The 21,017-nt window shown below is 34.5% G+C and overlaps 2 protein-coding genes and 1 long non-coding RNA gene across 4 annotated transcripts in view; all 3 read left to right on the top strand.

Annotated features, from left to right (window-relative positions):
* LOC123529124 (uncharacterized) overlaps nt 1–19,474 on the top strand; it is a 30,816-nt gene extending 11,342 nt beyond the window's left edge. Inside the window, exon 6 of the mRNA XM_045309341.2 lies at nt 19,338–19,474. Coding sequence (XP_045165276.2) covers nt 19,338–19,345 — 8 coding nt within the window. The 3' untranslated portion in view covers nt 19,346–19,474. The remainder of the gene's footprint in view (nt 1–19,337) is intronic.
* On the top strand, nt 11,580–13,795 carry LOC123560194 (uncharacterized). The gene is made up of 2 exons (XR_006688125.2): nt 11,580–12,318; nt 12,906–13,795. It is a non-coding gene; the product is annotated as an uncharacterized LOC123560194 (long non-coding RNA).
* LOC123529123 (uncharacterized) overlaps nt 17,794–21,017 on the top strand; it is a 44,738-nt gene continuing 41,514 nt past the window's right edge. For both annotated transcript variants that reach the window (XM_045309340.2, XM_045309339.2), the window contains exons 1-3: nt 17,794–19,475; nt 19,696–19,920; nt 20,335–20,499. In XM_045309340.2, coding sequence (XP_045165275.2) covers nt 19,427–19,475; nt 19,696–19,920; nt 20,335–20,499 — 439 coding nt within the window. In that variant the 5' untranslated portion in view covers nt 17,794–19,426. The remainder of the gene's footprint in view (nt 19,476–19,695; nt 19,921–20,334; nt 20,500–21,017) is intronic.

Genomic DNA, 21,017 nt, shown 5'->3' with positions numbered 1-21,017 from the left:
CTACAAAGTAATCTTAGCTTGATTTCATCCCACAACTTTTTAGTTGAAGATCACGTTTAAATCAGTTTGCAAATTAGCTACCGTACCTGAAAACTTAAATTGTTAAAATGCTGTCACCTGATCCACAAGATATATACTTTTTGTTTCGTCGTTTTCAGCTTTAATTCACTGGATTAAGCTAAAAAAAAGACAATCTTATTGCTTACAGCACTGATTCACTGAATGCAATCCTGGTTCATTAAGAAAATGTTACAAAATGTGTACATTACTATGGTACTTTCATGCTAGTTAGATATTCTGAAACTTTTATGACAATACAGCAAGAGAGAAACTGAAATAAAAACAACAAAATATCGGTACTGAGAATGACTGGACATTTATATTGAATGAAAAATACCAAATCGAAATTGCTTTTGGTGATATTTAAAACTAATCAAGCTATTTTGAAAATGTAAAAAGTTCAATTACCTTTTATGGGTGTTTCTGAATATCATATGATATTGATAGTATTGCTATATAAGTACTTATGAGTTCATTTTATTGTTGTGAAATAAGAAAATAATGGTTTTAAGGGTGTGAGGGTGTGGTGTGTAAGACTAGCAATAAATGCATATACAGTACGTATAACATTATTGAAACACCCATGCAAACTAGGAAATTACGTTTGCTAAGAAAATTTGCAACATTGTAAACATTTAACAAGAGCTGTCAGAGGACAGCAACGCTCGATTACTCAACAGCCTTCTCAATTGAAATAATATAAAAGTCGAAAAGGAGTTATGAGTTTGTAAAATTGCTTAACATGGATATGGAACCTGTACATGCATATCAGCTTATTTCAGGGGTTTCTATCCATTCCCATAAGTGGGTACTGAGATACCAGCTTACTTACAAAAACTTAACCAAAAACTGCTGAGACGAAGAAGGGGCATACTTTTGTAAAAATGTAGAGTTATGGAAACCTGTGCACTGCATGTCAGATCATGAAAGTGAACAAGTGTGTGAAGTGTCAATCCATTCCCATTTCTTGGTACTGAGATAGCCGCTTACATACAAAAACTTAACCAAAAGCTGCTGAGTCGAATAAATGGTATAATTTTGTAAAACTGCAAAGCAGAGTTATAGAACCTGTACACTCCTGTCAAATCATGACAGTGAACAAGTGTGTGAAGTTTTAATCCATTTCAATGAGTGGGTACTGAGATAGCCGCTAACATATAAACCCTTAACAAAAATTTCAAAGTCGAAAAAGGGGCATACTTTTGTAAAAAAGCAAACTAGAGTTATGGAACCTGTGCAATGTAAGTCATTTTATCACAGTGAATAAGTGTGTGATCCCATAATTGGTAACTGAGATACCAGCTTGCATACAACCCTTAACCAAATCGGGACGCGGACGCGGAGGCCGACGCATAGGGGAGTCCAATAGCTCTACCTATTGTTTGAATAGTCGAGCTAAAAGTAATTACGTCAAAAAAGTTATATATTAATGTAAATATATTGTAAGCTGGAGATACATGTATGTACTGCCTGGCATCGTGTCAAAATGTCCAAATAAGCTGGTACAACATCTTTTATCCAGGAAATGCATTACACTATTCTAGACACAATTAAAGGAAGGTTTAATATACACAAAATGTCTTTTCTTGTAGTTATTTTACGCTTTTTTTTTTCAAGTACATGCCTTCGTTGTTTTATTTGTTGTTGTTCTGTTGTTTTTTATTCAACATTTTTTCCAACAATATGGTTAAAATAAATCTGAAATAGCAATCAGCAGTTGTACATTACACAGGATGGGTCTTTCTTTCTTTCTTTCTCAGACCAGTCAAATACATTTTATTGCATATACATGTATATTGCATATTATTTTAGGCCGATGATATTACTAAAAATAATGTCAGAACCTTAACCTAATTCCAACATAAAGTTTTATTGATGATATATAATCTTTAGTTACTTGTGTAATACGGAAAAGTCCTCATAGAAATCCAAGTCAAGCTCTGAAAATTAGGTAATATTAACCTAAAAATAAAATTAATTTAACAAAATATTAATATCATTTCTTTATTCACATGCATGCATTATATTATACAGCAGTTCAAGAAATATAAATAATTGCATCAACTGTTTATAAGTTTCGAGTAAATACTGATCTTATCAAGTACCCAACCCATCTGTAGTAACACTGTGAATACATTTTTGTTTTACGAATCCCCTATGAATGTCTTTTCCTGTTTCTGACTTTTAGCCCCATATGTGGTTCTGGGACGACTTATGTATAAAGAGAATTGGAACCACTGCCTTACCCTTGCATGATCGTAAGAGGCGACTAATAGGGTCTTAACACTTGGTTTTTTTGCTGTAACTCTGTAATTCCAGCAGGTATGCAAATTTTGATTCCATACCTCATGTTTTTATTTCGATGTAAATGAGATGTGAAACCAAAATTTGTAGTCCTGTTTGGCGCCATATAACCTATACAGTGTTGGTGCGCCGTAAAACCCAAATAAATAAATAAATAAATGTTTCTGACTTTTAGATACACATGTTTGGTGTTCAGTCACTTTTAACTTCATTGCTGACGAATTTATTAGATAAATTTTGTTAATAATCTGTTCTGAATTTTGACACCTTTGTTTTGAATGTTGACACCCCGTTGTTTTAAATACTAAAGGTAGCCGACCAGTACTTGCTAGAAATATTAAAAATGTCTTTTTTCTGATATCCAAAGCATACAATTTTGCTACAGTATACCAATAGTTGAATAATATAGCATATGGTCCACAGTAACGGCCACAATATGTAATAGACGTTACTTCAGAATTCACGATGCAATATCTCAAAAACGTGCCATGATATTTTTAAGGACTATTTTTTTCTGAGTTCCATTTCCTTAGATACTACTTACTTCACGTTGGAATCAGTGCATTCCAAAACGTCAAAATGACCCGCCTATTTGGACGTTTCTTCCTATCATGACTCAATTAATGCTTTGGTTCAAAAATCTACGATCGGTATTTAGTGATATGCATATGAAAGCATCTTAACAATAATGAATAATTTAACTTTCTAAAATCGTACTCAACGTTTATGTTGGTGACTCTGTGGCCTAGTGGTTATGGTCGTTGAATTCAGATCACTTGCCCGTCACCGATGTGGGTTCGAGCCAATAAAAAAGAAAAAAAAGAAAAAACGATTATATGTATGAATGCCAAAACGAAGGTGCTTGGGAATGTGGACAAGTTCATCTTTTATTTCAAGTTCTAGGATTGGTGCTTCATTAGAAAAGTGCTTCAATGCATTTAGTCTTATTGGACTTTGACTGAGGTTGTCTTGTTGGGGTCGGAGTTATTTGTTTGAAGATGTTATCATATTTATAAAGTCGTTGTTACATGTAGACCTCTATACTTGGTACTGTTCTTGCATGTTCATTTTATATGTAGTAACAGTTTCAAAACTGTTTTCGTGTTCACTCGTTTCGTCCAGTTACATTATACGTAATGTACTACAAGTTGACATGTTGGCTTTATAGTGACACCACAAACTAAAATCATTACTTCAATTGCCAAACAAGTAAAAAATTGCTGCAAGATGCAGCAAATAGATGGTCGCACGGCCCAAAAAAACAAAGTGTTTGACCCATATTCAAACTTGACCTAGATTTTATCAAGGCAATAATTCTGACCAAATTTCATGAAGATCAATTGAAAAATACTGTCTCTATCGCATACACAAGGTTTTTTCTTTGATTTGACCTATGACCTACATTTTGGCCCCAGATGACCCATATTCAAACTCGACCTAGATTTCATCAATGCAATCATTCTGACATAATTTTATGAAGATCAATTGAAAAATACAGCCTCTATCGCATACACAAGGCTTTTCTTTGATTTGACATAGTGTCTAGTTTTTGACCCAGAAAAAACCATTTTCGAACTTGGCCTAGATTTCATCAAGATAATCATTCTGACAAAATTTCACGAAGATCAGTTGAAAACAGGTGAATGAAGTATTGCATGCAATACAAAGTCCCTACTGGAAGGCACCTAGTTTTCTCTACTGCAGTATAACATGATGAAATGATATCTGTCAATGATGTATAAACAATATTGTACTTTATATACAATATGTTATAACAACACACTTGGATTAAAATGTGCATATATAAAAACCCACAATTGTTTTCATATTGAAATGTTTTTGCTGATTATAAAAAAAGTTATCATGTAAGTTATTTATAGTACCAACAAAAGGAAATTAATCTTAAGAAAAAAAAAATCTATATAATATAAGTCCACAAGAAACTCTTTACCAGGTAGAGATAGGTCAAAATACACCTAAAAATTGGATGTAACATGCATGTTGTACCACAGAAAAGTGGTCTTGACTTTTCTCTACAGCCAATAATAAACAAGAGGACCATGATGGTCCTGAATCGCTCACCTATCCCCACATGACCCAGTGTTGAACTGAGTATGACATCGTTATTTCTATTATTTGACAAAGTGACCTAGTTTTTCAGCACATGTGACATAGATATCATCAAGATAAAAAATTCTGACCAATTTTCATGAAGATCCATTGAAAAATATGGCCTCTAGAGAGGTCACTAGGTTTTTCTATTATTTGACCTAATGACCTAGTTTTTGAAGGCACGTGACCCACTTTTAAACTTGACCTAGATATCATCAAGGTGAACATTCTCACCAATTTTCATGAAGATCTCATGAAAAATATGGCCTCTAGAGAGGTCACAAGGTTTTTCTATTTTTCGACCTACTGACCTAGTTTTTGACGGCAAATGACCCAGTTACGAACCTGACCTAGATATCATCAAGCTGAACAGTCTCACCAATTTTCATGAAGATCCACAGAGAAATATGGCCTCTAGAGAGGTCACAAGGTTTTTCTATTTTTAGACCTACTGACCTAGTTTTTGACCCCACGTGACCCAGTTTCAAACCTGACCTAGATATCATCAAGATGAACCTTCTGACCAATATTCATGAAGATCTCATGAAAAATATGGCCTCTAGAGAGGTCACAAGGTTTTTCTATTTTTAGATCTACTGACCTAGTTTTTAACCCCACGTGACCCAGTTTCGAACTTGACCTAGATATCATCAAGCTGAACATTCTGACCAATTTTCATGAAGATCCATTGAGAAATATGGCCTCTAGAGAGGTCACAAGGTTTTTCTATTTTTAGACCTAATGACCTAGTTATTGACCCCACGTGACCCAGTTTCAAACTTGACCTAGATATCATCAAGGTGAACATTCTGACCAATATTCATGAAGACCTCATGAAAAATATGGCCTCTAGAGAGGTCACAAGGTTTTTCTATTTTTAGACCTACTGACCTAGTTTTTGACCCCACGTGACCCAGTTTCGAACTTGACCTAGATATCATCAAGATGAACATTCTGACCAATATTCATGAAGATCTCTTGAAAAATATGGCCTCTAGAGAGGTCACAAGGTTTTTCTATTTTTATACCTACTGACCTAGTTTTTGACCCCACATGACCCAGTTTCGAACTTGACCTAGATATCATCAAGATGAACATTCTGACCAATTTTCATGAAGATCTTTTGAAATATATGGCCTCTAGAGAGGTCACAAGGTTTTTCTATTTTTAGACCTACTGACCTAGTTTTTGATCGCACGTGACCCAGTTTCGAACTTGACCTAGATATCATATAGGTGAACATTCTGACCAATTTTCATAAAGATCCCATGAAAAATGTGACCTCTAGAGTGGTCACAAGCAAAAGTTTACGGACGCACGCACGGACAGACGACGGACGACGGACGCCGCGCGATCACAAAAGCTCACCTTGTCACTTTGTGACAGGTGAGCTAAAAAGTTACAATAAAATCTGTTTATAGTAACAAAGGGACATAATTCTAAAAATAGGGTGCCTCATGGTGGTGACCATTTGGTCCAAGTTACATCAAAATCCCTCAATGCATGAAGAAGAAATGCTCCCGACAAAGTCATTCTTGAATTTGACCTTTGACCTCTAAATATGACCTTGACTTTAGACCTAGGGACCTGGTTCTTGCGCTTGACAATCCGTCTTATGTTGGTGAACATTTGTGCCAAGTTACATCAAAATCCCTCCATGCATGTAGAAGAAATGCTCCAGACAAAGTCATTCTTGTGTCTGACCTTTGGTCTCTAAGTGTGACCTTGACATTAGACCCTGGGCTTGGGTTTTGCGCATAACATGTTGTCTCATCCAGGGGAATATTTGTGCCAACTGATGTCTAAATCCTGTTTTGCATGACAAAGTTATAGACTGGACAGGAAAAAAATCCTACTGACCTTTGATCTCAAAGTGTGACCTTGACCTTTAAGCTAGGGTACTGGGTGTTGCGCATGACATGTCATCTCACCATGGGGAACATTTATGCTAAGCAATATTGTAATCCCTTCATGGATGACAGAGTTCTGGATCGGACAGGAAAAAACCTTATTGACCTTTGACCTCCAATTGTGACCTTGACCTTTGAGGTAAGGGTCCAGAATTTGTGCATGACAAAACGTCTCATCATGGGGAACATTTCTGCCAAGTAATATTAAAATCCCTTAATGAATGTCAGAGTTATGGACCGAACACGAAACAGTCCCTGTTCATGCTATGTTAACATTTGACTGCTAAGTGTGACCTTGACCTTTGAGCTAGGGGTCTGAAAGTTGTGCATGACACATCGTCTTATTATGAGTTACATCTGTGCCAAGTAATATTAAAATCCCTTCATGGACGGCAGAGTTATGGACCGGACAGGTAAAAAGCCCCGTTGACCTTTGACCTCCAATTGTGACCTTGACCTTTAAGCTAGGGGTCTAGGTTTTGCGCGTGACTCGTCGTCTCATCATGGGGAACATTTGTGCCAAGTAATATTAAAATCCCTTCATGGATGGGAGAGTTATGGACCGGACAGGAAAAAAGCCCTGTTGACCTTTGACCTCCAATTGTGACCTTGACCTGTGAACTAGAGGTCCGGGTTTGCGCATGACACATCGCCTCATCATGGGGAACATTTGTGCCAAGTAATAATAAAATCCCTTCATGGATGGGAGAGTTATGGACCGGACAGGAAAAGAGCCCTGTTGACCTTTGACCTCCAATTGTGACCTTGACCTTTGAGCTAGGGGTCCGGGTTTTGTGCATGACACGTCGTCTCATCATGGGGAACATTTGTGCCAAGTAATATTAAAGTTCCTTCATGGATGACAGAGTTATGGACCGGACACGAAATTGCGGACGGACGGACGGAATGACGGAAAAGCGCATTCCTATAGTCCCCGAAACTGGTTTTCAACCAGTAGGCGACTAATAAAGCCTCTGTTGCATACACAAGCTAAATGTTGACAGACGACAGAGTGACATCGAGTGATCACAAGAGCTAAAAAAAACCAAAGAGTACAAATATGCCCCAAAGAGTAAACAAAATAGTGGGGAATAAATTTATTTCAAGGTAAATACAGTATTACAGCAGTTTAAGTAAATAAGATGCATTTTTATATTTTACCTGTAGATCTTCTATGAAACAAGAGCTGTCCGTAAGACAGCCAAGCTCGACTATTCGAAATATTGTCCCAGAAGCAGGAAAATATTACCCAAAAAGGTTAAATATCAAAAGAGTTTTAAGTTCAAAAGGGGAAATAATTTGACCAAAATGCATACCAGTTATGGGACTTGCTGCTATCAACTAGTTTTATAACCCCGAAGGCACATGTGAAGTTTCAATTCAATATTTGCATTAGTTTTGGAGATAGAAACTTGCATGTAAAACTTTAACCAGAATTTTCAAAGTCCAAAAGGGGGCATAATTTGCCCAAAATACATGCCAGAGTTATGGGACTTGACCCAGTGAGGTTGGTAATTGATCTAGAAAAGAAAAAATAAGTTTCAAATCTATATGCCTTTTAGTAATAGCTGTATGTACTTGCACGCAAAACTTTAACCAGAATTTGCTAAGTCCAAAAGGGGACATAATTTTGCCAAAATGAAGGTCAGAGTTATGGGACTTGCTGCTATCAACAAGTTTTATAACCCCGAAGACACATGTGAAGTTTCAAATCAATATCTGCATTAGTTTTGGAGATAATAACTTGCATGTAAAACTTTAACCAAAATTTTCTAAGTCTAAAAGGGGGCATAATTTGCTCAAAAAACATGTCAGAGTTATGGGACTTGACCCAGTGAGGTTGGTAATAGATCTAGAAAAAGAAAAAATTAGTTTCAAATATATATGCCTTTTAGAAATAGCTGTATGTACTTGCATGCAAAACTTTAACCAGAATTTTCTAAGTCCAAAAGGGGGCATAATTTGGCCAAAATGAAGGTCAGAGTTATAGGACTTGCTGCTATCAACTAGATTTATAACCCTGAAGACACGTGAAGTTTCAAATCAATATCTGCATTAGTTTTAGAGATAGTAACTTGCATGTAAAACTTTAACCAAAATTTTCTAAGTCTAAAAGGGGGCATAATTTGCTCAAAATACATGTCAGAGTTATGGGTCTTGACCCAGTGAGGTTGGTAATTGATCTAGAAAAAGAAAAAATAAGTTTCAAATCTATATGCCTTTTAGAAATAGCTGTATGTACTTGCACGCAAAACTTTAACCAGAATTTTCTAAGTCCAAAAGGGGGCATAATTTGGCCAAAATGAAAGTCAGAGTTATGGGACTTGCTGCTATCAACTAGTTTTATAATGCCGAAGACACATGTGAAGTTTCAAATCAATATCTGCATTAGTTTTGGAGACAGTAACTTGCATGTAAAACTTTAACCAAAATTTTCTAAGTCCAAAAGGGGGCATAATTTGCTCAAAATACATGTCAGAGTTATGGGACTTGACCCAGAGAGGTTGGTAATTGACCCAGAAAAAGAAAAAATAAGTTTCAAAGCTATATGCCTTTAATTGATGGCTGTATGTACTTGCATGCAAAAACTTAACCAAGGTGTGACGCTGACGCCGACGCCAGGGTGAGGAGAATAGCTAGACTATTCTTCGAATAGTCGGGCTAAAAAAAACTGGAAAAAGTTAACTTCACAACGCGACAGTTTGCACAGCCAGACCAGGATTCGAACCTGGAACCTCCCCAAAACACAAATTACCATACGTAATTTCCTCAATTTTGGGTTGCTCTGCCAATTGAGCTATCTGACCAGCGGAACTGCAATATCCTAGCAATATCACTTAAGATAAATGTTTGAATTTGCGGTTTTTAAAGCGGAAAGGGAGCATGAAAATGTGAAAAAATGGTAATGAGGATATTAGTAACCATTCAAGTTTCTATCAAGTCAACTCTGTATATCAGCTGATTTACCACCTTTTTTTCTATTGAGCCTGCTGAAATTCTCTCAAAAATATTAATTAAAATCCTCTTTTAATATTTAAAACAAGCATTGTCATAAATAAATACAAATTAGGTTAGAAAAAAAAATTGTTTCCGGTATCCCGACCTACCCTTTATTCCGGACCCTAATTCTTTTTCATTGCCTCCGAGAAGTTTTTTTTTTTGATTTAATGTTTTAACAAAAAGTTGAAAAACTGCACTTTTTATGTTTTAAACATAGTCAGTGATGTTAAAAATCAACTTACTCAAGAAAAAATCAGCAGGGGCTAAGGGTGTAACGATACATCGGAATTCATTTTATCATGATACATCAGTTTGGCGATACAAATATCGTACCATAGGCCTGTTATTTCGAAATTCGTTTTACCATGATACATCAGTTTGGCGATACGCGTATCGAATCATAGGTCTGTTTCACAATACAGAAACGATAAGTGGAAACTAGAAATATTGCATGATATCTTACATACAATCAGTGTTAAGGATAGTAACTAAAGAAATGTATCATTCCAAGAGTAGAGACATTGAATATTTTTTTTTTTGTCACACAAATGCTTACTTACGATACTCAATTCATATCGCGATATGTACCGTATCGTTGCACCTGTATCACGATACATATTGTATCGTGAGACTAGCATATTGTTACACCCCTAGCAAGGGCCCAGTAGCCCATGGTTCCTAGATTTTTGGCTGGGACCCTAAATTGTTGAAGAAAATGCCCATATACCTAATGTTAAACATTTATTTTGACAGTCTGGGCCCAAAAATAAAAATAGCTAGTTTTATATCCTTGTTACTGATGCTCTAAAGGAATAACTCCCTTATTCGTATTTTTGTACACAAAAATAGTTTCCGAAAGGTCCCACTTGATAATAAAATCCAGATTTTTAAAAAAAAAAATTACTGACCAGCTACCTACCTATTTTTCTTTAGCATGTTACTGGAAACATTTGTTTGGCCTTACAGTACATGTATACCTAAATTGTAGTCATACAGGGTATCTTGAATACTATATGATTTTTAAGACGGGAAAGTGTGCAGATTGGAAATTATACCTACACTGTTTTTCAAAGTGAAAGCACCTACGGTAAGTTGTTTTTCAAAGTGAAAGCACCTAAGTGTATTTGAATGGGGCTAAAATTACATTTTCATTTTTCATCGAGTGGGTGCGTAATCTCCCTATAAATCCATATCTAAATTTACAGAAATACTCCCAACATTCAACTATTAATTTCTGATCATAACTGGGAGGCCAAGGCAGTTGTTAAAAACTGGGGATATCTTCAAATAAATGTAGCACAAAATATGCAATTATACCTGCTGTCACTCATGCAGAAAAACCTGAAAAATGTGTTAGTGTCATAATTTAGGGCCTATATAAATCTTTATTACTTTAATTTTATGTCAAAAGCATTGATTTGTCATTCAATACATTCATACACTTACAAGAGTCCAAAACACAATTTTCGTCTCGTAATCAAAACTAGCAGAAAAGTAGTGGTTGCTATTTATCATCAGGAAGTACATTATGTACCAGAAGTCAAAAATTTTCACGAGGTCTCAAATCGCCCATTATCTGGACTGTCATTGGACCTTATAATAAGACGAAATGCCCCCTTGTGCAGGACATTGGATTGTGTTTAACGGTTCGCTTTAACAATTGGAAAAAACCTTGAACAGTGCCACCTGCCGAGTGTAACATATGTACATGTGTAGTAAATTCGTGTCGTAAGTCACGTGGTCTATTCTAGGATTTCTTCGTTTTAAAATATATACTGTACAGTACATATATGGACCATCCATGATTTCAAAGATTTTTCTATCTATAATTTTACAGAACATTCAAAATCCTAGACTTGTTATCTCTTTAGACAAGCTTATACATCGGATTATTTCGACTATCTATCTCTTCATACTGCATCGCGCCTCTTGTTATCAGGAAGTATGTATGCTGCTTTCTCCTTGATTCGAGCCTTTTAAATCTTTTAGGGGCGTGCATATTTTTATAAACCGGTTCAAAGAAGTATAAAATACACAGAATGGCAACTGGCTGTAATCTCGCGTGAGCTCATGTCAGAGCGTGATTCGGCGTAATCTTACTAAAAACAAACATCGGCGAGCATGGAGTTACAATTTGTACCTTTAAAACTACATTTAAAATACATGTTAGCTTCTAAAACAAAATTAGTTTAATTAGCAACCCCAGCTTATCACTGATAAGCCTCCAGATTAACTGGAAAACTGCAGAAATCTGACCCCAGTCGTAAACTTTTTCATGTAAAATCATCAAATGATAATCAATCAAAACAAGATATACATGTTTAAAAAGCTAATAAAATTATCTACAATTTGCATATTTTACTTGTTATTTTATTGCCATATTATCGGATTTATGATCTTGTTATCCAACAGATCACGGTAATTTACACCCGATCTCAGATAAACAGTAAACATGCAGCGTTCGCGTGACACCATGTGTCTTTGTTTCAATATGCGACTGGTTTAATAGCTATGAATATTAATGAGTTTAATATATCCAATCAGAAAAAAGGTTTATGAATACATTACAACTTGATGCATATTCGTACGATACTTAAAAGGAAAGATATAGTCCCCCAAAGTTGACCGTTTTTTTCTCAGAAAATACGAATTTTTCAGACATGCACCATGCACCAATGCAAAATATACATTCTGAAGTTTAATTTGGTACCAAAATCATTTTTCGGAAACGCCATTTACCCGGTCGCATTTATTTCTGAAAATTGCAATTTTCGGAAAATCCAAAGGTCACGCACGTTTCAGGCCGACCGCCATTTTGAAATTTATGATAACACAACACCGATACAAAATATCGTTAAAAATCAATAAATCTGTTCATTAAAAAAACAGGAAAACGATTAAAAATGAAATGAATGTTAAATCATAACATTTGGTAAGTATTTTAATTTATTTATTATCATTCAGAAGAACTTTAGCGAGAAGTTTACAAATCTTTAACGGAGGGTACGAAAGGTCGAAATTACAGCGTCGGGTATCGCAAAAAAACGAGTTTTTTTTTTTATTTAAACACAACAATTTGACTTTAATTCAAAATATTATTTTATATATCATGTAACAATATATCATTTGTCCGTTTGTATGCAAGTTTAATTGCAAAACTGCCCATTTTTGTCCGAAAAAAATTGACCGTTTCGTCCCTCGCAGATTCGCACTAAGAGGATTGCTTTATTGATTTGAAGTTAATGAAGTAAATGATAGTTCGATAGTAATTTTTGTATGCAATTTTGATTAAAAATTGTTTACTTATTCATAGTTTAATGTGTAAAAACTTGTATAAAAAAACCGAGTAGTCAAAATTATTAACTAAAACTAGTAAAAGGAAGGAGCTCGACAATTTGAAACCAAGATTTGAAGTTGGGTGTTTGTGCTATGAATAATAATAAAAAATAATTAGATAAACATATTTTTTATGTATCATGCAGTTCATTTTTTAAAGCATGACACTTTATTCTTTTTCAGGTCAGCTATGACAGAGATATACCTAGGCCCATTTTGTGATTGTGATGCACACAGTACTATCACAAAGTTATAGACTGGACGTATCAAGAAAACAATCAAACCATTATTAAACAGCATTATGATTGAAATAAACCATTTTGTCAAGACACCGGGGTTCAAATAAAGTGATTTGTTTAATGTCTTTGTGCATTCAAATCAGTGTCAATAAGACTGACAACTGGTACCCTGGCTTTGGAGAAAGTTGTGAATGATTCTACAGCGGTTGTCAAGTTCATGACTCACTGTTGTAAGCTGGCCACTGAGAGAAGATAAGCAAGTTATAAACATTTAGTTCGTGATTGGCCAGAAATTGGTGCCAGACTGTATAAATGCGGTTAGATGATGCCATCATGGTGAACATAAGCACTTACATACGGTATTCAGCCAGTTCAGCAGTGACTTTTTCCGTTAACGTTAACCACACTACCAGTAGAAGTTGAATTCAAAACTGACATTTTTCATTTCACTTTTAATTAGTTCAATGACACTCTTGGGTCTAGTAAATATGTATCATAGTTTTTATGAGCAGCTTGAAATGAATAATTGCAGGTGGAAATAATTCTTTATCAAGAGTAAAACTATTTAAATTAATGGTAGATAATTTTAGCAAGTCGTAGCAGTCTAATAGTGAAAAAATATTCAACAGAAAAATATGAAATCAATATTATTTGAAAATATTATATTTTATTTATAAACTTGTTCTATGTATAATAAATGTATCTACACTGTCTTGTTCTGTAGTAATATTTAAATAAATCTGTTAAAGTGATCATGAAAATGTATGTGTAAGTGACAACTGAAATTATTTGAAAATAATGTAAAAACTTGAAAAATAAATTGCATCAACCTGACTAACTTATTCATGATTTAGATCATCTTATAGTGGTGTTTTAAATCAGTCATTAACATGTCCATAGAGAGCATAGACTGACCTGACAATATTCCAAATTTCATGAAGATATCTCAAATAATAAAAAAGTTATGGCAATATTACTTTAACAAGTCGGCTGAAAAAAAAATTTCGGTTCCGTCAACTTGACGCGTTTCAATAGTAATTATATAGCAAAATATTTCCGGATTTCGGTCGATTTAACCAAACTTAAAAATGTCATAACTTTTTTGATTTTTGAGATATTGAAAAAAGGGAAACAGTTCTGGAAAGCTTTCAAAGAGATCTTTAAAACTATGTAAAGAAATCTGCAATGTTTGTAACTTTGAAAATTAGCTGGGGTTGCTAGTTTAATGTGAAATGGTCTTAAGACACGAAGTACACGTTTTTTTTTGCCATCGAAAGAAGCGTGGTCATATACCGATGAATAATTGCTTTCGCATACAAAATAGCGCGTGGAGAAAGCGCCACTTCCGATAAACGAGATCTCGTTTTTTTGTCACGGGAGGTTGGCGAGATTTGCTCTATATGCCTTTCAAGTTGCCAATCTATTTATTTTTATAGCTCTTTGACCGGTTCAATTAAATAATTTTTGTTTGTTGTTACAAAAAAATTTGCATTTAACAATGAACATTAAAAATTACAATGTTATCATGTTTTATATGTACCTTTTTGCACGAGACTGAAGGAGGTCAAACTCTGCATCATTTTAAAACTTTCTCATTGATTCGAGCCCTTTGTTTGGTAGGTCAATAATAGTCTAAATAAAGAGACCTCGGGCAGACCGATTTTACATTTAGATATTTTACGTTGTCTACCTAGAGGTCTCAACCAGAAACAATCAAAACTGTGGTGGAAACTGTGGTCAATTGAAATTACAATTTATCAGTAGTCACGATTTTTCATTAGCCCTAACTGCATACCTGTTGTTTTAAATCATAAATAGTAAATAAAAAACAAAAGAACAGGACATATTTATCAAGAATTTCTGTTGTAAAAAATTTAAAACTCTAACGTTTCACTCGTCTTCATGTAATGGCGGTCGGAGGCGTGACCAATGAAAACGCTTCGTGTAGTAATGTTTACCGGTGATCGGCCATTTTCCAATATGTAGTACACTCGTGTTAAACCTTGGCAATTTTTTAACTGCCATAGTTTGAATTTTTCTCAAGAAATCTCGGTAATATATACATCATTGAAAAGGAAAAATTACAGGCTTTCTATGTATGTATTTCTTTTTTTTATCCGTTGCATTATTATTAGGGGTGTAACGATACATCGAACTATCGATGCATTGCGATACTAAGTGTCCCGATAGCATGCATCGATAGAAAAGTCACGATCCAATAACAATCGCCGATAGTTCCTTCAACAATCGATAGGTTCGATAGTTTTGAAATTTTGGTAAATACAGAAATAATTTATAATTTATAAACCAAGAAACAGAGCCAGCTTTCATTTGCGCCTGGGAAAATGTTTACGTCTCCATTACAATAATTACCCTCACGGAATTAAACTACCATAAAGTACTGAGAAGTCTGGAAGATAATTAATAAATTTAGTTTCTTAGAAACTTTGATTAAATATATTTAAATGACCTGTTAATTTTAGATGAGAAAATGTACTATGGACATGGAGAAAGAAGGCTACTTGTATTATACAGCAAACTGTTCGGTAGGGCCCTTCATTTAGTGCTGGTACACCTTAATCCGATCCGTTAATTTTCGTCTTTTTCAATGCTTTGGGTTATTAAACATGTTGACATTCACAACAAAATGGCCGATTCGTTTGAGTATACCTTGCATAGGTTTATTGTTTTACTTATTGTTCCAAAGCCAAGGAAGGCAAGAAATATTTAATGTTAGAATTATTTCTGTCCGTTTCAGTTATACAAACATCTCAATGTGTGTTAACAGCAATTATAAACAGTGTCGTCTCTTACACTGTGTAACAATGCCAGTTGGTAGCTTTACTGTATAAAATATGATGGCCGATAACTATTGCAATAGTATCGCAATAGTAACCTGCAATAGAATAGTATCGCGATAGTTTTTAAGCAATATCAATAGTATTGCAATAGTCAAAATTGGCCTCAATAGTCACCCCTAATTATTATAACATAATTCCCGCCCAACGGATTCCATTGGGTGTTACTTACGCAAAGAAGAGGACAGTGCTACCACATTCTTTACCTTTTCTGGTTTGTACTCGGAGGCGGATATCGACAAGTCAAAATAATATAACGATATTCAACTCTCGAGTACAATTATTTGGACTAGGTCAATAAGTGTTAATGTTTGCACAGTCTATTTCCATAAAGCAAATTTCTATCAAGACTGACTTCTTGTTCAATTGTTACAACAGTCGAAATATGCTCAGGATGCTTTTATATTGAAATTTTGGCTCATAATATTACCCACTGTGTAATTTCCTTTTGAAATAAGCATTTTTTGATGCAAAATATTAAAACAAGTATTTACTCAATTTTTCAGTGATTTCATGACTAATATTTTCATAGGCATTTTAAAATGTAAATGGCACGAGTTTCTGATAGAAGAACATGCTTCATGAGCATGAATTTTACTAAAACACAAGGGCTCGAATCGATGAGAAAGCTCGAATCGACGAGAAACAGGCATACAAGAAAATTCTCTCCAAGACACCGAGTCAAAAGTTCTGACGCGGTCTCAAATTGATAAATTAAAATGCCTAATGTTTCAGTAACTGTTTCAGACATTGGGATATGTTTATAAATAGCGTCATTTAATAATTGGAAAAACCGTACACAGCGCCACCTGCCAAAAGTAGCATATGTACATGTATGTGTAGTAAAATCGCGCCAAAAATCACGTGGTCTATTGTTTACACTATTCCGTCTTCAAAAACTTCACATTTATACACATTAAAAAATGATACTTTGACTGCAGTTCATCTCTATAAACCTATTAAAATGCATAACTAAGCAAAAAGTATTCTAAAGCATGCTATTTATTTATGATTCCTATTGATAGTGTAAGTAGGTCATCACTTAGGGTGACTCGCTATGAGTTTGGTTTATTCTAAAATTTAGATCAACGAATGTGAATTGGCACTCAAAATGCATTGTTATCAAAAACAATATTGTTGGTAACAATTTACCTTGTTCTTGACAAAATCCACTACAAAATATTTCAATAAAAAAGACGTTACACTGACTACACTTTATCAGGCTGGGCACATCTCCCAATCGGGGTAAATTACCTCGTTCGGGGTAATGTACCCCGATCGGGGTACAACTAGAACAATAGAAAAGCACAAAAAATTTGATATTTCTTTTTTCTTTAAAGTGCTAACATAAATATTTTTACTAAAGCTTTATATCATCATTACAAACATGCCTATGTACCATTTTGTCAATTTTGCACATGTTAAAAAATGGTGAAATTCTGAAATTTTTACAACAAAAATCTGTTGAAAAATTATCATATTGTCAACTGTTTATATCATATGAAGCTGACCCGAAAATATGAGCATTAGCACTTCCTTAATAAAAAAGTTATCAAAAATTTTGTACTTTTCTATTGTTCTTCTTTTATCCCGATCGGGGTATATTACCCCGAACGAGGTAATTTACCCCGATTGGGAGATGTGCCCAGCCTGTTTATGTACAGCAAGAATGTATAATTTTACTGCGCAAGCGCGAATGGCTCTGCGCGAATAACTTGAAAGGCTGAAATGATCAAATCCGATTCAATATAATGCAAATTCTGCAAATATTGCAAAATATAAACCAGAAGGAACACAATTAAATAATATTAATTCCATTATTTTTGCGATTACACGTTAGAATATTCACTTTCTGAGTGTCAAACGAAAATTTAACAGAAATATGACCCGAAGGGAAAAAATTGTCAAATCCGAACCCATTGCACATTCTAAAACCACCTCTATATGCCCGGCCCTGATGGGCCGTGCAATTACATTTATTGGAAAGACTCCGAGTGTTTGCATTTTTTTATTAGAGGCAAAAGAAACCTATTTTTCAACATGCTTTAACTTTTGTTTTACTATATGCTGATGTTAAGCAACATATAATCTATAAATATTGATTCTGAGAGGATGATATGCATACTGTTCACTTTGGGAAATCTGAATATCGACCAAGACGTCATGAAAAAAAATATCATCCCAAAAACATAGTAGGTCTAAAAATTGACTAAATATGCAAAATATTGGGTCAAAAGTTTTATTAAAATGAAAGAAAGTGGAATATTTACAACAATAAAATATCAATGTATCGCAAGTTCATTTGCTGTATACATTGTAGACTAATCTATTTTCATTTACTTGCTTTGATTTTCTCATCTAACATTAGACAGGCAGAATCGGTGAACGTCTAGTGAAGTATAATAATTCCGTGTAATTCCTCAGCTCGGAAGAAAGCGATGCTATTCAAATGGTGATATGAACAAAGACACATGCACAGAAAACCAAAATGGCGCTTTTGCTCATGAGCTATGAAATTACTGCGGAATATGATAATGGGCGATATGACATGAAAATACAATATGTGCAAGAGGCAAAAAAAAAAAAAAAAAAAAAAAAAAAAAAAATGACGCGTTTACGCACAAGATATTAAATTCCAGTGAAGTATTGGTTAAGGGGCAACCTGCGTGGATGATCAACGTGAGGTAAAATAATGTCAATTATTGTTTGCTTAGTTCGGGAAATTATATCTATATTCTGATAAACCAAAATATCACCAGCATCCGTTTTCATTTGATTAAATCCACGAACAACTAAAATGAAGGGATTAAAGTGCCGAGAAAAATCGAACAGGTTTAATATTCGATTGGCATCATGTATTTTGAAAATTGTCGCATCACATGTTCTTTGAGGTCTTGAAACTGTCAAGCACTGCGATAACTAAGTGTCTGATTGTATGTTCTTCTAATTTTACCTTCCACGGCAGTCCTCAAGACACCGTAGCTACACAAACTTTGTCTGTCATCTTTGTGTGCTGGGCGCATAACACCCTGACATTGGATTGTCGTTTAAAGCGTTATTAAATTCAATGTTTGTAAAGCAAGTTCTCTTGGCGCCATCCGGACGGTAGCAGTCATGTTATTGTCATCTAGAGCTACATTAAAGGGAATAAAAGCCAACTATCAAATGGATATATTAGATAAAAATTGTTAAAGTATAAATTATTTCATAAACCCGACAAAAGTAAAATGCGTCTTGGTAATTAGTGGTATAATTTTAAGTACCCCCTCCACGTGTTATAACAATTATTATTTAATAAAAAAATATATCCTTATCATGATGAAGAGAACATTTTCTAGCACAACGATTTTCAAGTACAAAACCAACCGCAGACAGGAAGTCACCTGACATCAAGTTTGACACTAAGTGGCAAGGATCAAAAATATAATCTGAAAGGAAAACAATATTTTCTGGTCGATATAAAACTGTTATCTTGTTTGCATACATGTAATTGAATTATTTGAAAAATACATATTCAGCTTGGTGATTTAAAGTGAGCATATGGTTTCTGCAGCGAAGAAAATATTCTTGTATTTATGAAGAGTGACCACAAACGCTTGTCAGCAGCATGACAACGACATCCACAGGAGTTTTCATACTGTTCTACTTATTCTATGGTAACTAGTTTATACTCTATGTTTCACAGACAAGAATTCACGGTATAAATTTACTTTTCCCATGTTTACGTTAAAATGTGTGTTGTATTTTTTCTTAGTTTTGTCAAAGTCAGTATATTTCATATATAAGATGTAAACATTGTCATTAAATCTGAACATCTATGCACCCTAAAATTATCAGTTCAAACAGGTTACATTGTATATGCGTCTTCCATTTCAGGGGTAGCAGTAAGCTCGGACTGGCATTTGTGCCTTGACAAGTGTTACTTCCTGAGCAGTAAAGTCAACATTTCATATACAGACCAGGCAGCATATTGTCAGACCATGGGTAGACAAAGCAAACCAGTGGACTTTGGTTCAAAACTAGAACAATCTCTGGAGGCCGAGCTGAATACGTGCCGACTCCCAAAGATAGATAATGAGCCATATTGGATAAATAAAAAAAGTAAGATAATACAAAATATTGCGATTTTTGTGCGGTTTTAACAAACAGCTGTAAACGGTAAGATATATCGAAATTAATGTAAAGTCTAAACAAAAATGTAAGTATTTATAAAGAGTTAAGATCGTAATATATATATTATATACATTACATTTGTAACGTAATATCGTAATGAAACATTTGCATTACTATTTAAAGTATTGGTAAAATAATGCATATGATTTCCTTTTGCTATTTAAAGCATTCTAAAATAATGTTTACTCGAACACTCGGTGAGGTTGTGCGAAGGAAACTTTTCACATTCTTAAAACTATAGTTTTTATTATATGTATAACGAGTAGAATATTAACAATCAGTTAAATCCCGTAGGGTATAGAATAATGCATTCAATGCAACACACTATTATTTCTCTTGTAGACATTCAGGACAATAAAGGCACACCGTCTTGCCGGACGATAACATTTTCTGGAAATAATATACATCTGGAGCAAGATGTCTCGTGTTCCGCATTGTCACATCCGTTTTGTGAAACAGAAAAATCATTCTGTCAGTCTTCGGGAAATAAAAACTCAATAACGCATGGTAAATTATTTTACTTCCATCTATCTGTATACTTAGTATAAAAAGAGTATCTTGCAGATAAAAGTGATTTGTGTACATCCGGAGAGCTTGACAAGGGCACATCGACTGTTAATGGGCACAATAGGTCTGATCTAATGAGAAAAATATTTCAAACCAATAGAACTAGATTCATTTTACAGGTTGGCATATTTTCCGTGCATTTGATTTTGATGTCATTTTGCAACAATATTTATTACACTCTGTTAAAGGTCATTTTATACGGTGGATTGGTTAATCTTTGCGTAAGCTTTTTAAGCAATTTATTGGTTTGCAGTCTTTTTCCCGATGCAAAATGTGATGTTTGTGTTTTAGAACATTATGCAGATTAACTGAAATTTTGAATTCGCGAGCGACATCATTCGTGAATGTTAGCGTCGCGACTATTAGCCAGTCTACAGTACACTCACTTTATTGTGATTTTCTGATACTTATTGAAAGCAAGCGACTTATATTCTGTTTGCTAGATATTGTAAGATATA

This window comes from Mercenaria mercenaria, chromosome 13 (genome assembly GCF_021730395.1).
Source record: "Mercenaria mercenaria strain notata chromosome 13, MADL_Memer_1, whole genome shotgun sequence".
Classification (NCBI taxonomy): Eukaryota; Metazoa; Mollusca; class Bivalvia; order Venerida; family Veneridae; genus Mercenaria; species Mercenaria mercenaria.
This window is presented reverse-complemented; position numbering and strand designations above follow the sequence as displayed.